Source organism: Artemia sp. Qi Xiang Cuo, unplaced genomic scaffold (assembly GCF_049724085.1).
Source record: "Artemia sp. Qi Xiang Cuo unplaced genomic scaffold, ASM4972408v1 HiC_scaffold_22, whole genome shotgun sequence".
NCBI lineage: Eukaryota > Metazoa > Arthropoda > Branchiopoda > Anostraca > Artemiidae > Artemia > Artemia sp. Qi Xiang Cuo.
This window is the reverse complement of record NW_028297431.1, coordinates 4,287,462-4,304,064: the sequence shown is the minus strand read 5'-3', so window position 1 is coordinate 4,304,064 and position 16,603 is coordinate 4,287,462. Positions and strand designations below refer to the sequence as shown.

Sequence of the window (16,603 nt, the reverse complement as noted above, 5' to 3'; positions counted from 1 at the left end):
CTTCACGTTCACACATCAAGTGATACGCGCTCTCATCTAAACCTCCACACATAGGACAAAACTAAGGACCAGCCTTTGATCTTTCCCTCCCGATAAGCTTACTTTTTTGGCACAGTGAAAAGCTATCAGCCCTCATTTCAATTAATAACTTTATATTAGTTTTATTTAAACCTATTTTAAAAAACAAAACTTCACCTTAATCGAGGGAAAGTCCTCTTTTAACTTGTTGACTCTTTGATTCCATACTACTTTTATTACTTTTGTAGTTACAGGTGCAAGAACAGAGTAGTAGTCAAAGGTTGTCTTACGATAGGAAAGATAGAAAATTTCTCTGTTTTAAATGAAATACGTACAATTAGCATATCGATTAATTTCCAGTAAAAAGTAAAGAGAATTGACTAACCAGACCAATACCTGGTTTTGATAAATACACCAATCGTCTGGCGGAATTGATATTGTTAATCTTTTAGTGTTTTCTTGTATTTTTATGGAAGATATACTGAAATACACTTTAAGATAAACTAGATAAATCAAGTAAAAAAAATTGGTATTTGATACCCAATATGTTTTTTGTCACTTTTTGAAAATGTACCATCTATTTTTCAAGGAAGATCTATCAGAACTTATAAGGTTAACATTTAAGTAAGCGATTTTACGCTAAAACATTAAAGTGACGATCGACAATTCGAAGAATACGAAGAAAAATATAAAAATAATTAAGAAACTAAACTAAAGAAACTAACTAAAGAATATGAAGAAAAATATAAAAAATTAAGAAACCAAATTAGGGTTATTATCCGAGCTATTGTTCTTCTGCAGCAATACGGTTTTTTGAGGACATATTTACATAACAAGAGAAACCTCTGGGGGGAAGAGCTCCCTAATACTCCCCCTTAATTTTTCTCATAAAATCGTGTATGGCAGTCTTTGAATTAGGACAGTTTCCAACTCGTTGCCTGTGTCCCCTAACACCTGAGAACTAAGTATACCTCTGTAAATGCAACCAGTCAATGACGATTCACCGAAACGTTTTTCGCACTTTCTGTCACGCATTATTTTAGAAAGGAGAGTGTGAGATATATTTCTTGGTTTTGGACTTAACGAATTGTAAACAAATATAATTAAATAGAAAAGCGTTGAAATGAGCTCACATTTTTTTTCTTTTTTAGGCGCTATAGAAGAGCGGGGAGATGCACCGTTGATGAGTCTTTTATCATTACTGGGAGACTGGCCTATTACAACATCCGAGTGGAACCATCGTACAATAAAAGTTTTTATTGTATCATAAAATTCAATATGTTTAACAATCCTGGGAATTGTTTTTTTTTTAAGCTCCCATCTAACAAAATACAAAATCTCATATTTTTCTCGAAAAGGGTGGTCAAAGGTGGATTTCTATTCTTTGGTTATTTTTTTTGCTTTTTCTCGGGAGCGATCGTATCGAATCAACTGTTTCGAAATGTCAGGAGAGGGGTGACTCAAAGTAAATTGAAGACCCCAGTGTCCTTTTGTGAGAATCAAACGAAACCTTGAAAAGTAAAAATATTTACAAAACGAAAGAAAAGAAAGTCACCTTAAAAATAAAGATTAGTGGAAAGAACTGATAGAAGTAAAGAAGGCTTAATATGTAATCATATCGATCCCTGAAAGTCTCAACAATATTTGATTTTTCGACGGTATAAAAGAGAAAATGCCTAAAATATAGTTTGTCTTCGGTAAAGGGCAAATGATGAACAGGGAACCTGAATTTACTGCTTAAACACTGAAAAAAAATTCCACATCGTGGAGCTTCCCTTAGATTAAAGATATATTTATAACTCCCTTCTAGGATAGGGGAAGAGTAATACTACCGCTGTACCGCCGCACTTGTACCATTCGGTACAGGTTTTGGCCAGGGGTGGATCCAGGATTTTTTTTAGGGGGGAGGGGGCAAAATAGGTTGATCCGATCAACTTGCGTTAGGAGCAAGTTTATTTAACACAAACTTGCGCTAATTAAGTAAATTACACTACTTTAGAATACGTTAGAAGGGGTAGCGCGCCCCCCTCGCCTTCCCCCTGATCCGCCACTGGTTTTAGCTGTCATAAGTTAATGTTAATATTTGAGTCAGGGCCTTACGCAAATACATTTACTAAAGAGGATTTCAGTAATTTTGGGAGAGTAATGATGTTATGAATTAGGCACTTTCACTAGCACTTATTTCAGAAGTGAGGCCAGTTTGTCAAAACTTCTAAAAACGGGCATATTATGCAAACAAATTACGAGAATATAAAAAAAAAATCTTGAAGAACATTTTTGAGGTTTAAACCCTTCAAAAAACTTGAGGGTTGCTCTTGAGGCTTGAGCGAAAAAACTTGCCTCCTGTACGAGTGCCTCTAGGCCACTTTCGTTTCAATTAAAAGTAGTAGCTAACATTTCTTTAAATTATATTTTTATTTTTATAATTTTTTTGTTATAAATATTTATAACAAACATTTTTATTATATTTATTATTGTATTAATATTCTTATCAAAAATACTTTTATTATATAATATTCTATAGTATTTTTATTCTTACTGATAAAGGTAAAAAAAAGGTAAAGGATGCGGCACTAGACCCTTAAGGTCCAAACCGGCGGTGCTGATCTCCGTTTCGTGGCCCTTCAGCCAGGAAGTGCAATGGGGGGCTAGGGGCCAGCCAACCTATGCTTTCGCAAACCCTTCCTGTTTTACCTTCCCCAGATTTCTCCAGGTACCCATTTAGAGCTGGGTTGACTCTGGCTAAGCTTACAGGGTCACACCACTGACCCGCGTCCCAAACTAAGAAACTGACCACACCAGGGATTCTTACTGATAGCAAGAGCGTAGCTGGTTTATACTATTTGAGGAAAAAAAAATTCTTTGCTGTAGACAATAAGTCAGACGAGCCTAACCCCCCATTCCCTGGGAAATCTTATGGAGGCTCAAGATGCATGTGAATAAATTAAATACTATATGTTTAGTTTGAGGCAGATAAAAACAATTATAACACAACTACAACTTAGTTTTAAAGTGTTGTTTCAAGAATTTTCAGCTTATCCAGAAAGCTGGCCTTAAAAAAGGTATTTTAATAATTAATCTTATATTCTTTTAAACTGAACAGTTGTTTTTACCATAAGTCATGCCTGGTACAAGAATTGAAATATTGATCTATTCGCCTTTTTTTGTTTATTTTATTCGTTTTTATTTTATTGTAAAAATAAAATTAAATTAAATTTTATTTTATTTATTTCATTCGTTATTTTATTCGTTTATTTATTTTATTCGTTTTAGTTAGATCAGCCAACTTTGGGGCTACCTAGTCGAGACTACTTTCTCACCGATATGCATAAATCTGCGCTAAATGCGTACAAGCTAGCTATCAATGAAGTTGGTACTTTAATGGGTGGTGAAGAACAAACTATTGAAAAAGATACTAATGACATCATACAATTTGAAAGGCAACTGGCAAACGTAAGTATATGAATTACAATCAACGTATTAATCTGATGTTCCTTGGGGGTCTCCATTTAATAGTGCAGGCACCTATTCAGGAAGACACAGGAGCGTATGCCCTTCCACCCCGAAACATCCGAAGTTGCACTAATTTCAAAGATAGAGAGGCAAAAAGTACCAATGGAGAACCATAAGTTTCGTTGGTGCCCCCCAAACATAAATTCTGTATCCGACTCTTCCATAGTGATACGATAAAAATAAATATCTTCAAATCCCTAAGGTTTATTAACGACTTTATCAAATCACTTTTGGGGATTCTAACCCTAGTGCTGTGACCAAATCCCTGAATTTATCATACCATGTAGCGAATATAAGCCCAAACTTTATTATGGGAGGGAGGAGTTAGAAGAGTCAGAGACTTGTATAACAATGTTTTTAATACCTAAGCATTCCTTCTGAATTAATTCGTTTTGTTAAATAGTTTCTAATTCCGGTATTCCATTCCATCTTCCCTCTTCATTTTTACGCAAAGTAATTTTATCATTGGCGACCTATCAACTTTTTAGTTAGTACAAAAAGTTTGTTGCGGAATAATTGGGTAAAAACCTTCGCGAGTGAGCAATCATGCAACTGTTGTTGTGTCCAGACTTTGTTTTTTTTTTTTTTAATGTAGCAAAAATTAGTATAGAATACCTCCATTCGTAGTTTCTTGCGCCGTTTTACATGTGAAGGGCTAAAAAAATATGTGAAAATTCGATAGAGAGGCATCACCAAGAGACATCTATCTTTTTTCTTCTTTCTGTTTTGTTGTAATTAACTTAACACAGCAAGTTTACAACTTAAAATACTTTTTCTCTTATTTTTACTACATAAATAATTAATTTTTCAAAACGGAATTGACTTTTTTATCTTTTCAAGTTCAAATTGACTTTTTCAGTCTCAAGGTTAATCTCTGCACGTTAAATTTTGACAACAACCATATTTTCGACTGAGGGAAAGTCTTATAACGACAACCGACACACTCTGATTTTTTTTTTTTTTTACGTGTTAATTGCGGCAATGACAAAGAAAATTACGTGTTAAATACGTTAAAGGCTAAAATTCGTGCTTTTGATTTTTCCCGTGTAAACTAGCTTTAAGAAACGTTAAAACGTGACCTAGTTCAATTTGGGATACTCAAATTCAATGACTTTTTCTGGAATGTACGAAAAGTAGGTGTGTTATCCTTTTCAAAAATACCTATTGAATCCCCGCCCCTTACCCTCAAAGAATATTTGGTTTTACTTAATTCACTGTAAAAACGCCTCTAGAAATAAAAATTGAAAGAAAAATTGAAATATGTAAATAATCTAGATAAAACAAAATTAATTCAAGGATTTATTTTATAGGTGGGATCACCCATTGTAACAGAATTCCATAAGTCAACTTTAAAACCGTATAAACCTTACAAGTTCTTAATAAGGGGTCAAATTGCCTTTTGCTCCATAAAGTAGTAGAATTCAATGAGATATTTTAAATGAAATAAAATATAACGATTAGACTTAAACAAGGTGGGCCAATTAGACGGACCAATTAGGTAGAACTGTAATCCCAAGGAAAACGGGCCATACCTTTAGATGTAGCTCTTTATTACTGACTTATAACCACAGTTTATATAATATACTATATATATAATTATAATTATATAAACTGTGCTTATAACAGTGTCCCAGATATGCTATATTTTACTCCTAGTCCTTTTCATCATTCTTTAACATCTTCCTCCAATAATTTATTTTCAATGTTTCAGATCATTAAGCCTTTAGAAGAGAGAAGAAACATATCTGGTCTCTATGAAAAAATGAGTTTAGACACATTGATTGAAGAATTTCCAGGGTTAAATTTTAGATTTTACTTTGATAATATTCTAAGTCAGAATGTTTCCTACGAGAACATAACAATCGTTTTACATGCTTACGATTACTTAATTGGACTTGAAAGGCTTCTGGAGAGAAGTCCAAAGAGGTAAAAACTTTTTTTCTTCCTATTTTTTCTTATATATTTCTTCCTCTATGGTTTTTTTCTATACATTCTTTTTCTCTGCCTTTTCCCTTCCCAATTGAGTGAGAATTGAATAGGATGATTCGAATTATATTCTGCATGAGACAGATCCACTATTTTATTTTTCTAGGTTTTTTACTTTCTCTTCCTTAGCGGAGTGCTTGAATCCTATTCTACATATTTGAGGTAACTAGGGACGAAGACCAGAGTGCCTGTCCATCATAAACAACAAATAACAAGTAGAACAATAGGGAATTTTTTCCGTTAGACAGTGGAATTCCAATGTTTAAATGAATATTTCGACCCTATGTCCAAGGGCCGTCCTCAGCTTGACACATATGGAAATATAAAAGAGAAACTTACATTAAAATACAACCATTAAACCTAAAGAAAAAATTGTAAAAGCCCTAGCATTCTTACTTCAACGAAGTTCAACCAGGACACTACCAGAGTCCAGGTTGTACTTTTTAAAAAAAATTAGGTTTAATGGTCGTACTTTAATGTAAGTTTCTCTTTTATATTTCCATTTGTGTTATACTGAGGAACGGCCCTTTGACATGGGGTCGAAATATTCATTTAAATTTTTAAATTCCACTGTCTGGAAAAAAAATCCTATTGTTCTACTTGTTGTTTGTTGTTTATATTTGAGGTAAACCCAGCAGACTGAATACATCTGTTTCGATGAAGAGAGAGACCAACACGAAGAAAGTGACGAAACAAGCGGGAAAACAGATTCAGATCGAATTTCATAAAAACACCCAACCAGACATTTGCGAGTAAATTTCAAATCAAAAGTTATCGACATAGCTTGGTCGGTAAGGGATGGCTCTGAGCTGATCGCAGTATCACCTAGGAACACGCTAATCATGGTCATAACCTCAGCTTTATGACGAAAAACAACTCTTTCACATTTAGTAGCGTTGAAAACTGAGCCAATCCTGAGCCAATACAAAACATTTAATGCATTGTAATTATCCTGAATCATCGACACCGACCTACTTGTGTTAAGTAGCCTATAGCAATCAGCATAATTGCTGCGTAAGACATCAATACTCAGATATCTCAGAAAAATACTCAGAAAACATTCTGGCAGATATTTGTTGGACAGAAATGTTAGTATAGTATAGAGCAATAACATAAGAGGATATATGTTAGATACATTCCAAAAATAATGGACCAAACTTCATGATTTTTTGACATATGTTGCATTTTACACTGCAAGAAACATGGTCCAATCAGTTCTTCCATATACAGAGCTTAAAGAAAAATTCGTGGAGTTCCAATTAAAATAATTTAATTAATTTGCTATATATCCGTGGCGTTTTGCAGAAAGGGACTTGTCCACTGTTCCTAATTTTAAAGGAGAGGAAAATGAAAGCAAAAACGCACAATGAAAAAATCTTTCTCATAAATCAGAATTTAAGAAACTTGAAATCTTAAAGACTGATTCCTAATTTACTTTTTGATCGGAATTCACTGGAAAATGTCCGAATTGCTGAATTGTTCGCTGCTTAGAAGATAAGGGACTTACGCTCTTTTTTAAACCCTTTTGGAATAACTTACAACTCGGGCAAAATTAAAGACAAGCTCGTCGATCTCTTTTGTACCTCATGCTTAACTCATTTTCGGAAAAAAGTGGACTTTGACCCTTTTTGTAAAACGTCACGGATACGGCATGGCTCATTTGCAAGGACTATTCACGATGTCCATAGACCTAAGTTATTACCGGATCACACAAATGACCATTCACGATGCAGAAAGCCTGAGCTGCCACCCGAGCAAATAAAAAGTCATCAAATGCAAAGCAAATGACGTGTCTCGTTTGTGAGGGTATTCACAAGATCAGAAAGCCTGAGCTGCCACCCAAGCAAATAAAAAGTCATCAAATGCAATGCAAATGACATGACTCGTTTGTGAGGGCTATTAACAAGAACAAAAAGCCTGAGCTACGGTCTGAGCAAAGTGTTGAAAGACATCCCATTACGGTATTAATTAAAGATATCCCTTAACACGTTTTAAGTTATCACAGATAGTTTTTCCTTCAATTGTCTCGTAAAAGAAGCACAGGTGGCGATCAAGCATTCATAGTCTGAAAGCAAAATTTTCCACCTCTTTGGAACACGTAATTTGACTCAAAGAAATAACCACTTAGAATGAAGTACTCAACAGAACATGTCTCCAGTAAATTACTGGAAGTAAAAATTTATATATGTGTAAATTCTATCTTAGATTCAGGATTAATTCCTGCTGCTATATTCGTAGACATTCGTAAGGTATTTACTTCCTTAACCCATGAAATTCTTTTGCCAAAACTATCTAATTTGGAATAAAGCAAAGTCCATTTTCTTGGTTTAAGTCTTATTTGAATTGTATATAAATTTCTGTTGATAAACTTTTCCGATCATCCTCAGAAGTTAAGTATGGCGTCCTCCAGTGACCAGTTTTTCGGCCTGTGCTACTTTTCATTTACGTAAATTATCTCTTTTATGTAAGAAAGAAAAAACGGAAACCTATAAATTTCTGCAGACTTTGTAATCCTTAGCCTTTCCATGCCCATAATGGTAAATATAGTTCACCTTAGTTTGACACCTTCGTTCCTTTCGCTGGTGACAGAACACTGCACTTCAGGGTGAAATGAATCAGGGCTTCGGTCAAATCTAACAAATTTGTATGAGAGAGTAATGCTATAGTTTGATGCTAATTAGCTTACCCTAAATTTTTCTAAATCAAGTTTTTTTTTACTTTCACGTGTGGTTCTCGGCTTTTTCTTCGGTTATTTGAAATACACATCTTGAATTCACATCTATTTCATCTCACATCTTAACATCTTAAACTAGCTGATATAAAGATCAGTATGTTCAATTTTTGGGTGATCTTGGTGATGAAAACCTGTCTTTCAAACGTCACACTGATTTGATTAAAGTGAAAATATAATTATTCCTTGATCAAGTTAGAAAGTTTTTTCCCCCTGCTTGATCGAATAATGTGTTTCTTACTGTCCAATAGTATGGATGTCAATTTTTTATTCTCTTTTCCCGCTTTCTAAGTAAGTAGTAAGTAAGTAAGTAAGTATGGCGGCACTAGACCCTTAAGGTCCAAACCGGCGGCGCTGATCTCTGTTTCGTGGCCCTTCAGCAAGGAAGTGCAATGGGGGGCTGGGGGTCAGCCATCCTGTGCTTTCGCACACCCTTCCCGATTTCTAGGGTCTACAATAGAACTAAAAACCTTATTCACGAAACTAATTGTCCATGATTGAACCATTTACTTGATCTCCAATCACTATATATTCTTTCATGTGCTTGTTTTACTTTTTCTCGGCTTCATGGTGACCTTGCTCAGCAACTTATTGTTGCGTCATCTTTTACTTCTGATCAAAACAATTATCATCCTCATAATACAAAAAATCATATTCCAATTCCTTTTAATCCTCCTGTAAGGTCAAACTTCAAGTGAGTCACATTGTGTGAAAAATGATGGAATTGCCTGAATCAGCTTGAAGGTGCCACTCTTTTCGCTAATTACAAAAAATGTTTAGAAATTTTTAGCTTCTTAGAATTTTTCTTTTCTTTTTTGCGAGAGATTGATTGGAGTCTAATTAACCTACTTGATGTAAATAATTTATTGAAACTGTGAAATTTCTCTAATCCTTTACTTTAAATTTTTGTAGTCTACATTTTTTCCGCTCTAAAAGTAAGTGAATAATCATATATATTCCCCCTACTTCACAGGCTAAAGGGCATTTGGAGGGATTACTATAATGTATTATTGTATACGCATTTCATTATCAATAAGTCCTATATGTGATAAGGACCCTCCGCATACCATCCAGGAGGATTGCAAAGCCTAGCGCAACATGACTGCCTTGTTAACAGGGAAATATAATTAGTTTGTTAGAAATGTCAGCGCCGAAAGAAAGGTTGATAGCTTCAGCTACAAAGTAGAACTTAGTCTCTTTGACGTTCTATTTTCTTTTTCTTATTAATATAAATACTAGCGACAAAAATGGCGAAAAATTACTCTTGAAAACCCAAAAAGCATATACAAACTTTTGCTGTCAATCATGAAAAAAGGAGAAATTTTATCTTGTGCTTCCGTGTTATAAAGTGCGCTTTAATTCCAAAGATTTTTTTTACTGATTTCTTTTTAAAGCAATAATATTATTCCTTAAGCGTATGACAGAAAAGGATGCTGAATAACATAACATTTTCACAGATTTATGCATTTATGTGTTGCTGCTATGTCAAATTTTGAGACAGTAAGAAAAACAGAAAACCTCTTTGCTTTTGTCTTTTTAATGAAATGTGTTGCCAGTAACAAGAATTGAAAGTTTAGAACCTAGTCTGTGTCGATATAATTTAATCTAACGTTTCCTATTTTATTACTTGAAAAGCTTACAAAAACTGGAACAAGCACAATGTTTAAAAAAGATGTTTATTATGGAAAATAAAGCCTTACAAAATAGAAAGGTAAATTTTATTTACTTCAACTATAATTTTACCTTACTTTATTAATTGTACATTAATTTCAATATTATTTTGATAATTATTTACTAATAAATTAATTTATCTAAGCTTATTAATTTAATTTTAAATTTAATTCTGTTTTCAGAACCGTTGCTAATTACATGCTTTGGCGTTTTGTCTGGTATCGCATCTCAAACCTTGACAATCGATTTGGAAATCTGCGGCAAAATTTGTACCAAGTTTTATATGGTAGACGTACGTCTCCTCCGAGGTGGAAAAGTTGCGTCGCTTTTGTAGATGCTAACATGGGTATGGCCCTGGGAGCTCTTTTCGTGAAAAACTACTTCCACGAATCAAGCAAAAATGATGTGAGTAATTATTATAGCGTCATTGTTAAGCTTTTTATTAGATTCTCATGTTTTCTTCGTCATTTTTCAAACAAATAAAAAATTTTATTTAAAAATCTAGATATTTTTGTTTATATGTCTCAGTATTCAAGATTGCTGGGGCGATGGTTATGTGGGACGATCTTTCCGTGAAGCAAGTTTTCATGGGGGAAGGGACGTTGCTCTGAAGACCCTGGGAGCTCTTTTCGTGAAAAACTACTTCCCAGAATCAAGCAAAAATGATGTGATTAATTATTATAGCGTCATTGTTAAGCTTTTTATTAGATTCTCATGTTTTCTTCCTCATTTTTTAAACAAATGAAAAATTTTATTTAAAACTCTAGATATTTTTGTTTATATGTCTCCTCTCATTCACTCTCTTTCCTTGTATCTCTCTCTATCTCTCTCTCCCTCTCTCTTTCACACGCTCTCTCTCTCTCTCTCTCTCTCTCTCTCTCTCTCTCTCTCTCTCTCTCTCTCTCTCTCTCTCTCTCTCTCTCTCTCTCTCTCTCTCTCTCTCTCTTTCGCTCAGCATCAATCGATATTTAAGGCAATTACCTTGAATTATTAAAATAAAAAATGCTTTCGAAATACTGTATATTACTTTTCGTCCTTTTTTCTCTTTTTTTGCTGTCTGACTCCAGTAGTAAGTAGCTTACTGAAGACGGAACACTCACTGAATACGATTTTAGTTATCTATGGATTTTTTTAAATTGTTATATACTATGATATCTCCTTGTAAGAATTAAGTAAAAATAAAAATTCCGAAAAAGATGTTTTCCAAAGAAAAGTAAAGAAATATATTAAACTTCAACAGATATAAAGTCCTATAATAATTCAAACTCTGAACGACCAAAAATTACCATTAACGAATTAATGAAACCCAAAAACATACAGAAATTAAAATAAATGATTATGTCAAACGTAAAGATAACAGATACTTATATAGATGAATAAATAAATCTTGAAACGAGTAAAGATTAAATTGAACATTCTAGTCAAACTTAAAACGAACAGAAAACACAAAAAACAAAACTTTGGATATTTCTCCCTTCCCCCTACTCCGCCCCTAACAGTTTTAAACCCTATTGCATCATTTGCATTTTGTTGAAACTATATGTATTTTGGATAAGGTATTTTTGCTATTCAAAACATCGATGACAGATTAAGAAAATCACTATAATCATCACGATAGCTGGAAAGAACTAATGAAAATAAACTGAAAATTTAATGTATAATTACATCAATTCCTGAAAATCTAGCATCTCAAGATTTTAGTTCACTATGACTTTTTTTTCATGTTATGAGTTTTAAAACAAAAATGTTTACATATGTTTTGTTTTCAGTAAAGTGCAGATGACATAATAGGCTTTCGAACTATCATGGTTAGGGAAGGGGAGATAGAAGTAGCCAAAAGTCTACTTCTCCACAGAAGGTTACCTGCGCTTCTGTTATTGGTTGATATAATGAATATTTCTCCAGGTATTCACGTGTTCGGCTTAAGAACTAAAATATTCGATTCTATTATATTAGTTCTAATTAGTGTCTTTTGATTTAGTTCAGCATCCCCCTCAACATCGCCTGGAAATTCATCTTAATACCCCTAATTTTTTTGGAAACAGACAGGATCAAACATCTTCCCTTTCCCAATGATAAATCATGAATATAAACAATGATCGTATTGCATAATATACAGCCCTTACCACGGGGGCTGTTGGGGGACTGGTATCTCCGGAGGGATAATTATTAAGCCTTTTGACGATTTTGAAAAAAAAATGTTTTCAAAATAAATCTGTGTTTGTGGAGAGGGCATCTAAATAAGGCAAGTGAAGAAGAGGCTGGCTGCCCTCCGATCATTTTCGAGCATCCCCCTGAGCATGCTCTGAAAGTTTTTTTTTTTTTGTAATCAGTCAGTGTTGAAAAGGGGCATCTAAATAGAGCTTTAAAGAAGCGGCTGGCTCTCCTCCAATCACTTTCGAGCTTACCCTGAAAATTTCAGCTTCATACCCTCAGCCGTCTTTCAGATATTACTGATACGCCCTTTTGACAACCGGTATGCATTCAGTGTATTTTGATTTTGTTTAATATCCCCTTCAATGTAATCTGAAAGTAGTTGCAAGCAAAAGTAGTTGTAGTAACAAGTGGTTACAGTCACAGTCGCAAGCAAGCATTCGCAATGGCAGTCGTAAGTAGTCGCAGTAGCAGTCCAATATAGTCGTGGTTGGAGTCACAGCAGCAGTTGCAATAGTAGAGCCCCTAAAAGCTTAAAGCTAATATCCTTACCTGTTCCTAAGATATCGTGCATCTTTTCAAACAATTCTTGGCAACGAACTGTAAGTAATGAGCGACGCGGCTCAATAGTAACCTTACCTTAGACCCCTTAGATCCGCCTGTGCCTCCAGAGGCACCCAGGGCATCAAGAAGGAGCCGCCAATCTTCCCGCCGGTTTGCTGCTGCCAGTATGTCCTCCCACTGAGGTTGGACTGATGCGTGCAGGTTATGGAGATCTGTCTAGTACGTTCAACACAGGGTGCTTCTGGGTCTGACACTGTGGTGTGGACCCGATGGCTGCCAATAGAGCGCTGCATTGGGTTGTTGGAAATTGTCCATCCCTGGTACATGGTCAAGACATATCCATCGGTAAACTCTTATGACATATGCCACAAGAGGCTGGTCCGTCTTGTCGCGGATGGATTGGTTTGTTATTCTATGCTGACAACTGATGTTGAGAATTCTTCTGAGACATGTGTTTTCGAAAGCAAGTATTCTTCTCTCTTGTTTCTGGTTCAGGTGCCAGGTTTCGGCTGCGTAAGGCAGCACTGGCATAACATTGCTATTGAAGAGTCGTAACTTTAGCCGTACAGAGAAGCTTTGGGACCGCCATACTTTCCGTAATCTATTGAAGACCCCATTGGCTTGGCCAATTCTTGTGAGCACTTCTTTTGTGGTCGATCCGGTACTTTCTTTTATGCCTCCCAAATATTTGAAATAGACGACTTGCTCTATGTGTTGGTCTCCGCAAGTGATGCTCAGATTTCAATCTGTGGTAGCCATGCATTTTGTTTTCTCATTATTTATTTTCAGGCCGACATAGCCATCTCTCTACCTCACTTTGTCAAGGAGCTCTTGGAGTCTTTGCTTGCATGATTCTGGGACGGCGATGTCGTCATTGAAATCTACATCACTGAGGTCTGTTTCTGGATTCAGCTGGATTCCGTCTGTGCTTGTACTTCGCAGTATGTAATCAATAATGATTGTGATAAGTAGTGGTGACAAGACGCAACCTTGCTTAACTCCTGACAGAATGCGGAAGAAACGAGTTTTGCCATCTGGTGTCTTTACACATCACTCGCTATCTTCATAAAACGCAACAATCAGTGAAACTATCTTTCCCGGGATTCCGTAATGCAGTAGGATCTTCCACAGACTTTGGCGGTATACTGAGTCAAATGCCTTCTCAAAATTGATGAATATCATATATATTTTGGAGCGCCATTCTCTGCTTTCTTTCGTCAGTAGCCGTAGGGTAAATATCAAGTCTGCACATGAACGGTTCGGTCTGAATCCATGTAGCTCGTCGCAAAGGTGTCTGTCGAGCTACGAGGTGATTCTCTGCAGTAAAATGTGCGTCAGCAATTTGCTAGGTATGGAAAGCATGCAGATTCCTCGCCAGTTGCCGGGGAAGGACGCATCACCTTTCTTAAAGACCCTCACAAGGGTGTTGCGTTTCCAATCCGAAAGTATTTTGGCGGTTGTCCAGATTACTGCAAACAACGCTGTCCAGAACTTGAGGCAGATCATAACAGTCGCTTTGATCATTTCCACGGATATCCTGTCTTCGCCAGGCGACTTCCCGTTTTTCAGCTTCTTTGCTGCTGCTATAATTTCAGTGGATGATGGCGGATCCGTGCTGATATCTAAGAAAACAGTATTGTTGCTGGGATCTCTGTGGGATCCTCTGGTGGAGGTCTATTCAACAGCTTCTCGAAGTGACTGGCCCAAACTTCGTTTACTTCAGACTGCTGTGTTATCAGGATGCCCGAGGGGTCTGTTACTGGTCCATGTTAAATAGAGGATTTCTTTCCAATAATCTCATTAGTGATCTTATAGACGGCTCTTGAATTACCTCTCTCCGTCGCCCCTTCTGCCTGCGCTGCTTTTTGCTCCAGCAGATTTCTCTGGTATTTTCTGGCACTCTTCTTTACCTCTTTATCCGCGGCTCTGTATTCATCGTTTCTGAGGATCTTTTGGTCGTCGGGGGTTTGTCTTTGGATAAGTGATGCTTTTACTTTTTCCTTGTCTCTCTGAGTTCCCATGTTTTGTCAAATAGCCACAGGTCTTTTGGGCTCCTGCGGTACCTAATGGTGGCTTTCGTGCATCGTGAAAGCACAACTTTATGCTTTCCCAGTATTGATTGCTATCAGCATCATCTAGTAAAGACAAGGCTTCAAATCTATTTCGCATCTCTAGTTTAAAGGCTTGATTGAATTCTCTCAACCTCAGTTTCTCCGAGTCAAAGACTGGGTTTAAGGGAGCCTTATTTGCGTTTCTATTTCTTTTCAATTTGAGGCAGATTTTTGCTGCCATCAGGTTATGATTTTAGCCAACGTCAGCTCCTCTATATCGCCTTATATCAAGTAGGCTTGATCTTCACTTCCTGCTCCAAGGACAATGGTAAATTTTATTTCGGGTGTGGCCCTCAGGAGGTATCCAAGAATATTTGTGTACATCCCGATGAGAAAATAGGGTACCTCCGATTACTATGTCGTTAAGGAGCTCGAAGTCGATAAGTAGTTCTCCATTTTCGTTTCGCTGGCCAAGGGCATGCTCGCCGAGAGTCTCTAGGGAAAACGATCGGTCGTTCCTTACTTTCGCGTTAAAGTCTCCTAGAAAACATGCCATGTCATGCCGTGGTATATCGTTTGCCACGGAGTTGAGAGCTCTGTAAATCGTCTTTTGCTTCGTCATTGGTGGGTGCGTAGCATACTATTACCGAAAGTTTCACATGCGCACCGATGAAGCGGGCTTTCAGGATTCTAGGTGACACCGGCGTCCACTGTAGTAGAGCTCAATAGTAACCAAACTCTAAAAGACGGAATTTTAATATTAATAGACATATCAAAAGAATTGGCTTATTATACTGATTCGAAATATGTAAGATTCATTAAGTTTGTTGTTACCATCAAAAGCTACGAGCCTGAGAAAATTTGCCCGATTTTCGTAAAATGAAGGAAAAACCCCCTAAGCGTCAAGGAATCAGAATGAAAATCACACCGTCATATAGAGAGAGTAATCGTATAAACTTCGGAGGGGGCTCATTTGACTGGCAATCCGGAATTTTAGTTCCTTTTTAAGATTCAGAGCAATCGGAGGGTGTATACCCCCCCCCCCCCACCACCCCTTAATATTTTCCCGAAATGCATCTGATAGAAGTTTTGAGAGGGCAATTTGTTGTCGTAGAAACTTCGAAAAAGGCTCATTCGATTGGAAATTGAAAGCGCTAGTGCCCCTTTTATTAGTCAAAAGTGTTTGGAGTGTGGCAAGCCCCCCCCCCCACACCCATCAATTCCTAAAACACATCCGATCAAAGTTTCGAGATAGCCATTTTGTTCAGCGTAGTTGAAATGTCTAGAAATTGTATCTTTGACAACCCCCATACCTTCTCAAGACCAGAACACAATTTGGACTTTCCTGAAAAAACAAGGCTGTGGATTGTCAGTTTAGTATACATACACAGAGGTATATATATATTCTTTAGAGGTTTAATAATATTTTTATTTATTGAAGTTACAAAACTTAAAATGATTTAAATCATACAGTAAATACCAGAGCCAAACTCAAAACGAGCAAAAATTAAAATGAGTTGGGCTGACAACCCCCATAGATTCTCAAGACCAGAACATAATTTGCACTTTACTAAAAACAACATTTATTTAAAATGTTTTCACTTTGTTTTTACTTGTTTTTTTACTGGATATATAAAGGGCACCCCAATTACAGCGCGAGTGTCTGGTGCCCTTTTTAAGAGCAACAAGGGATTGGAGGGCAAGGATCGATTTTCTCAAGTCCATTCATTTTTCAAAAGCATCCAGCTAAAACTTTGAGACAGCCATTTTGTTCAGAACAGTAGAACGGTCCGGCAACTATGTCTTTAGGGATATTAGGCATGTCAACCTCCCGCAATTATGCAATTGGCCCATTGAGCTTTAAAAGTAAATTTACTTTAAAATTAATCAAAAGGCATTCTGTTATGGTTGCCAG

At 36.2% G+C, this 16,603-nt stretch overlaps 1 protein-coding gene across 1 annotated transcript in view; it reads left to right on the top strand.

Moving 5' to 3' along the window:
- Positions 1-13,489, top strand: part of LOC148939076 (neprilysin-4-like) — a 14,907-nt gene extending 1,418 nt beyond the window's left edge. The window contains exons 2-5 of the mRNA XM_089107366.1: positions 3,292-3,471; positions 5,243-5,457; positions 10,102-10,324; positions 13,427-13,489. Coding sequence (XP_088963492.1) covers positions 3,292-3,471; positions 5,243-5,457; positions 10,102-10,324; positions 13,427-13,489 — 681 coding nt within the window. The remainder of the gene's footprint in view (positions 1-3,291; positions 3,472-5,242; positions 5,458-10,101; positions 10,325-13,426) is intronic.
- Positions 13,490-16,603: the final 3,114 nt, after the last annotated feature.